This window comes from Pyxicephalus adspersus, chromosome 10 (genome assembly GCF_032062135.1).
Source record: "Pyxicephalus adspersus chromosome 10, UCB_Pads_2.0, whole genome shotgun sequence".
Lineage (NCBI taxonomy): Eukaryota > Metazoa > Chordata > Amphibia > Anura > Pyxicephalidae > Pyxicephalus > Pyxicephalus adspersus.
The window spans coordinates 49567700-49574607 of record NC_092867.1 but is presented as its reverse complement, the minus strand read 5'-3'; the positions used below and the strand labels follow the sequence as shown (position 1 = coordinate 49574607).

Below are 6908 nucleotides of genomic sequence, written 5' to 3'. Positions count from 1 at the left end.
GCGTCTTATAGTCCGGAGCGTCTAATGGTCCGAAAAATACGGTACTTACCTTAATACAGACTATTCGTCCAATCACCTTATGTAGTGAACTTCAGGATTCATTTATCACATGATTTAGGCATTAAGAACTTCATTTGCCTCATAATTACTCACATAACAGGTAAGTTTTATCTACAGATATCACCTCTTTTACCCATATACCCATATTATAGATTCACCAAGTCAATTGACACAATTGTTTTTTTACTATACTATTTTCTTTTATTTTCTTTGTATTTGTAATTGTGTTTACCAAAGCTAAGTCTCGGAATCCCCTCAGGAAGCCGTAAGGTGAAATGCGTTGGGTTACAAGATACCAAAAACCAATTATTGTAACCAGTCATGTGTGTGGATGTTTAAATTCTATAATAGCATGGAAGAATACTTGTCTAGTTAGAAAGGTATTTTAGGCTCAGTAAAAGCATTTTCTGTTTTTATACTGCCAAAAAAGCCTTCTTTTGGCTTCTTGTTCTTTTTACTAATATTTACCGAGAGGCTTGGCAGCACTACCATATTGATGTAATTACCCTTCTTTCACAAGACACCTCTTTCTTCAAAGAGTAGGAGAGAGGCAATAATAGATTTGTGGCTTTTGTCCCTTTTTTACATCTCCGGGACCCCTGGCCACATTCAGCCACACCTTTGCATTTACCCCCTACTCGCATGTCCTCCCACTTCTGGAAATACACTGCTCCCAGGTGCCCGCTGATATTCTCCAGTAGGTGTCACTGTTGCATTGAGGGCAAGTCCTCTGACTCAGCTGACCACAAGCAATGTTTACACACCTGGCAGGATATTTGAAAAAGTCCTTGAAGTAGATTTCTCAATGCACACCCACTATACCCAACAACTGGTATTGTGTTATTCATGCTCACAGAGATGTTATCTCTTTTCTGGTTGCTTGACTCTGACCTCCAGCTGGATTCATCCTGCTAGTTTTGTTCTCGGAGGCATTTCAGTGTGAACCCCCAATCAAGGTTCACCAACACGAGGTTGAACTCATCATTTCCAAAAAAGCATTGTTTATGAGTGCTAATTTGATACCATTCATGTTGCACACTTCAACAGACTGTAATTTAACCTTAGTAAGATTGTTATGTCCACAGTTGGGCTTTAAAGAGACATTCTTTACCCCTTTACTTGCTGTGCAAGATTTTAAACTACATGTGTTTTTTGTAATTCACAGGAATATATAATGGTGAAGAAGAAAAGAGAGGCAGATGTCTTCAGAGATCCTGAAGGCCTCAGCCTGGATCATCCACCTCCAATAAATGAAATAATCAATGATACAAAGATTCTAGAACTCACTAACCAAATGATTTACCTGCTAAATAGAGAGGTGAGTGCCACTAAAGAGGCATCATGGTGGCCATTTTGCTTCCTGGTAGCTAGTTGTACCTTCCTTGGCTGCAAGCTACAATAGGAATGGTCTTGGTGTTCCATAAGATGCTGCAACATTATTGGAGCTGTATATGCAAATAAATGAAATGTCAATGAAATGTTTGTTTTTAGAGGTCAAATATGTTTGGTCACATGATCACAATAGGTGCAGGAAATTCAGTGTATTATGCTCTATAGGTGCAGCAGAATGAGCTCTTTCATTAATGGGGAAAATAATTGCCACAGTGAGATCAGGGCTATGAGAAAAATTAGGGCCCTGAGCAAAAATTAAATGAAGGCCTCAAATGCAAAGCTTCCTACATACTCTGCCATTCTGTCATTTGGGGCCTTGAAGTAGATGTTTGCCCCGGGATATTGCCCAGTACCCCTGCCCTCTCTGAAACCAGCCCTAAAGATCTCTTATTGCTTAGAGTTCATCAACAGAATGCCAGTAGATCTAATGGAGATTGGAGCAAGGTATGGCTGCAAAAAAGGAACACAATTGGTCCCATGGAACTTGGGAACCACATGGGAGAACAATCTTATGACTTCCAAAATTACATTCGTATAACCGAGGAACCCTTTCATCAAAAGAAGGGAAAAAAAAAACGCAGATCCCATGCAATGTGCAGGGAGATCGGCAATTTTTTACCAATTTATGTCACCTGATCTCGCAACTGTGCAGTGTGAAATTGGGTGACGCAGGAAGAAGAACCCAGAAGAAAAGAAAAGAAGATGTTGGCGCCCGGAGCTCCCTCTGCGCTGGGCCGAAGACAGATACCGGAACCCAATGAATCCTGGCATTGTCATCTTGGAATATGCCCATGCCATCAGGGAAGAGTTATCTGACCTAATTGTTTTTGGTACACAATATTGCTAAAACTAGAGCTGACCTACTGAAGCCACCTCCAGTCACAGCACTGTCCCCACAGGTCCACCAGACAAAAAGAAGAATTAATCTTCCATGTGAGTGGCAATGGATTCAACTGTTTACTATTAAGTTTTGCCTGACTAACATTTTTATACTGATCACAAAAATTTTTTGTGCCAGGTCCCTCTCAGATGTGACAATGTGGCAGTTTTCTTCACCACGGATGAATGGGAGTTTTATAACCAGCACAAGAATCTGTACGGTGACACTGCCACAACAACTCCGCGATCTGAGCGATTACAGCGTAAGTCATCAATGGGTTAGAGATAAAACGAGGGACTAGCAAGGTTACCCCCTGCCAAACTGTAGGGAAGGAAAGATTCAGGTTACAGGGGTATCTCTTCTATATAATATAAATTGTATTAGGGGAGTGATGATGTCACTTTTGTGATAAGCAGCTTATGTCAAAGAGTGATAACATATTAGGAGGGCAATGATGTCACTCTTGTAATATATAACGTACAAATATTTTCTAATACAGTGTTACTGTAATTGAACTTGTGCTCCACACAAAATTATTTAAATATATTCCTCAATAGCCATTAAGACTTTAATTCAGTTTTGTGCACCTTTTTTTAGACCTTGATATTACTTTGTAAAGTTTGCAGTGACATCATCACTGTCCATGAGATTTGTGGGAGGGACATGGCAGACCACCTACTATAGGCTGCAGATTACTGCACAGTTCTGAAAGAAATGCACAAAGCGCACCAAATTTATCTAAAGGATATACTACAAAACAAACAAAATTATACACCCAGCTAACTTTCAATTTGTGTGGGTGCAATAGTTTTCTATTTTTCCACTATTTGTACCTTGAGATTATGCCATTAACGCAATTCCTATTCTAGGGTGACTGCCCACTCATTGCATTGTATCTATAGAGGGTCAGCATTGTTGGCAGTGAGGACATATATGTTATATTTTAGACAGTCTAATACTACTTTTGCTTTTTGGACTACAGTGCCCCCTACTTAGATGAGGAGAGTGAGGGAAAATGTTCATGTATGGCAGATGTGTACTTTATATTCATATTTTTATTTGAATTTTAATCTCAACCCATGCTCCGACAGGTCGAGCAGTTCTCAAAGAAACAGCCAATCAGCAACCAAAGCCCAAAAGAACTCGGAAAGTGAAAGGGCCACGGAAAAAAAAGTACATTCGTAAGAAGGACAGGAAACCTTCCTCACTGGATTCTGGAAATGATGCTAATTCTGACATTTACCAGCAGGATAACCGTATTCCAGAAAACTGTACAGGGTACATAACGGATGACAGCGATGGAAACTTTGACCCCCCCGTGACTGTACAGTGCAAGGAGTGCGGCCGAAAATTCCAGAACAAGGCAGCTCTTTTATCTCACCTTAGAGCACATGCCAGGGTGTTTAAGTGTGACTTTTGTGGTGCTTTTATGTTAAACAAACAGGTTCTCATCCAGCACAAGAAGGCCCATGCGGAGTCAAAGCCATTTGCTTGTCCCACCTGTGGCAAGAGTTTTGCTCGGCCCTATAGCCTTGAAATGCACCAGCGATGTCACACCGGTGAACGTCCCTTTTCCTGCACTGAATGCGGCAGATGTTTTTCTTGCCTGGCGAACCTGATTAAACACAGACACATTCATACTGGGGAAAAACCCTACACATGCAGTGAGTGCGGTAAAGCTTTTGTCAAGAGCTCACACCTGTCAAGACACAAGCGCATTCACACGGGTGAGAAGCCATATACTTGCGAGCATTGCAGCAAGAGGTTTAGAAACAAAGAGAATTTGGTGACCCATCAACGCTTTCACACTGGGGAGAAACCTTACTCATGTGCTGAGTGTGGCAAAAATTTCTCATTTAAATCGCACTTGATCATCCACCAGCGCATGCACACAGGAGAAAAGCCATTTAAATGCTCTGACTGCGGCCAGAGTTTTACATGTCGCTCACACTTGCAGAAGCACTGTCTTAGCCATACAAGTGAGAAGCCATTCCCTTGTAAGCACTGTGGGAGATGCTTTGCTAGGCGCTCACACTGCACCAAGCACGAAAAGACCCATAAGCGAGAAAAGAATTTTGTGTGCTGTGATTGTGGAAAATCATTTGGACTGAAGAGCCAGCTGAATAAGCATTGGAAGACTCACTGAGTACTGTAAATAAAGACTGGATGGATGACCGGAGGTAGCGTTGCTCATCCCAATAATGTTTAACCACCTGGGCATTACACTGATGTCTAGATTTCTGTACCAAAAGCTGTACACTGTTTTTCATGAAATTTTTTTTTATGTTTTCTAAAAATAAAATATGAAATAAAAAATGTTTTTTTATTTTTATTTCATGTTGTGTGGTGTTTTTGTACTGTAAAAACCATTTAAAAGCAGATTACATTGTAATCTGCTTTTAAATTTCCCTCCCAGACACACCCCCATACATCACAACTCACATCACCCGGAAGATGACTCGTCCTCCGGGGTGATGTGAGGGGGGGGGATTTCCCTGCCCTGCTCACAGAGACGCTGGAGCTGCTGCTGCTCGCATCTCCAGAGAGATGCACAGCACAATGCAGGATTTCTGCATTGTGCGTCACATCTCACTGCAGACTGGAGGAGCTGCGGGGACCGGGTAAGTATTTTCTTTCAGTTGTAATCGGTTTGTCATACAATGTATGACAATCGGATTGCAATAGAACGTTTGTTTATATTTTAACCACCTGGTGAGAAAAGTTCGGGTTTAACACTTTTTGCAAGTGTTTTTACCCCGAACTATGTTGGGTTTAACGGCCAGGTGGTTAAAGGATCCGACTCGTGATTTACTGCGATGCTGTATAACCACCCCACTCTGAAAAAGTTCAGTTAAATATGAGGGAGCGCTGAAAAGTCCAAGGCCTGATCAAGAACTGAATGACTTGGAACGTACATGTTATCCCAATTATTCAACATTTCAAAAAATATTTTGATGTCTGGTCACTAAAATACTGCTCATCTTGAGTTCTAAAAAAAGTTCCTCCATTTCAAATTTACGGTTTTAATGTTTGGAAACAGGACATAGTCGAAGAAAGTACTAGTGAATTGGGTGGTCCATGTTCTCAAAGTCCCCTAAGACCTGAAAGGTAATTCAAGGTTACCCTTATGTTTTAAATGTCAAAAAAGGCTGCTATAACATAACAGCAATTGTTTTGACTGAGGTCTGTCATGGTGATGATCCACAATTTGAGATGAAAAAGCAAGTGGAAAGGGGGACAAAGAGAATGAGAGGCTTTTTATACACTTAGAAATTTACAATAAAACCACTTTTATTAACTATGTCACAACCAATAAAATTTGAAATATAGAGAAGAAAAAAAAAACAAATTGGTCTGACATCAAACGTCATTCAAATATTAAACAATGGAAACCATGATCACTAGCTCATCTACTAGAGATATTGATATATTGTACATGTGTTTCCAAAAAAAATCACATAAAGAAAGTCTCCCGCACAACGCGTTTCACCAAATTTGGCTTCCCTGGGATATGGAGACTTGAACAGTTACCCCATGATTAAAGAACTATGAGAATCGTCACAAGTTCAGATTCCAATGATCCGAAGTGACACCTATGATCAAGTTAGTTGTTGGACTTCATTGGGGGTTAGCTACGTAATGCGATAGATGGTATTCAGGCTACAGGGAGTCTGATGTTCAAACTCGGGTTTGATAAACATTGTGGGGTTAGTATAGACATTTACTGCTATCATGGAGAAAATAGAATATTTTTCCCAAAGTAACAGGCAGTCGATAGACAAACAATGGTCTATCTAGATAGTATAAATTTCTCGATTCTATCCTGATGCCATAACGGTGGTAATGGAATTGTAATATATGAGTTATATTACAGTTAGAGATGAGCGAATCAAAGCTGACGAAGTGAAATTCGATCCGAATTTCAGGAAAAATTTGATTCGCAACAAATGGAATTTTCCTCATGCTTTGTGGTAACGAATCCCAATTTTTCCTAAAATGGCGGCTACACGTGTGAGGACATGGGGCAAGGAACTCTGGGAAGGCGGGATGACCCATAATGCCATGCATGCATTCAATCAGCAGCCAGCCCTGTGATGTCACAGCCCTATAAATAGCCTCAGCCATCTTGGATTAAGACATATTACTTACATTTTAGCGTTCTGAGTGCAGGGAGAGATGTCTGCAGGCGCTAGGGAGAGTGATAGGAAAAAAACTGAAAAAATGATTTATATGTGCAGGGAAACGATAGGGAGAAATTTCACAGCATCTTAGTGCAGGGAGAGACGTCAGAAGTAGTGTTGATGTTCGAATTTGGGTTGTCCCTATATTCAACCCGAATATGGCTGTTCAAATTCGGGTAGACCCGACCCGAATTTTGCTGCATTCAACAGCAAAAATTTTTTTTTTTCTAAATTTTTTTTTGTATGTGTTTTTTTTTTTAAACTTGTTCTTTTTTATTTTTTACAGGTTATCCAACAATGACATTATGAATCATAATGTCATTGTGGGATTCCTGGACCGTGGGAACTTTATCTGGGAGTCTCCTTATTAAAGGGGGCTTCCAGATTCCAAAGTC

At 40.4% G+C, this 6908-nt stretch overlaps 1 protein-coding gene across 2 annotated transcripts in view; it reads left to right on the top strand.

The window, feature by feature from the left end:
- The window catches only part of LOC140338833 (uncharacterized), a 22210-nt gene extending 17601 nt beyond the window's left edge, over positions 1 to 4609 (top strand). Inside the window, exons 3-5 of one of the 2 annotated variants that reach the window (XM_072423141.1) lie at positions 1226 to 1378; positions 2471 to 2594; positions 3424 to 4609. In XM_072423141.1, the coding sequence (XP_072279242.1) occupies positions 1226 to 1378; positions 2471 to 2594; positions 3424 to 4478 (1332 nt within the window). In that variant the 3' untranslated portion in view covers positions 4479 to 4609. The remainder of the gene's footprint in view (positions 1 to 1225; positions 1379 to 2470; positions 2595 to 3423) is intronic. The other variant, XM_072423142.1, reaches the window with a different exon arrangement.
- Positions 4610 to 6908: the final 2299 nt, after the last annotated feature.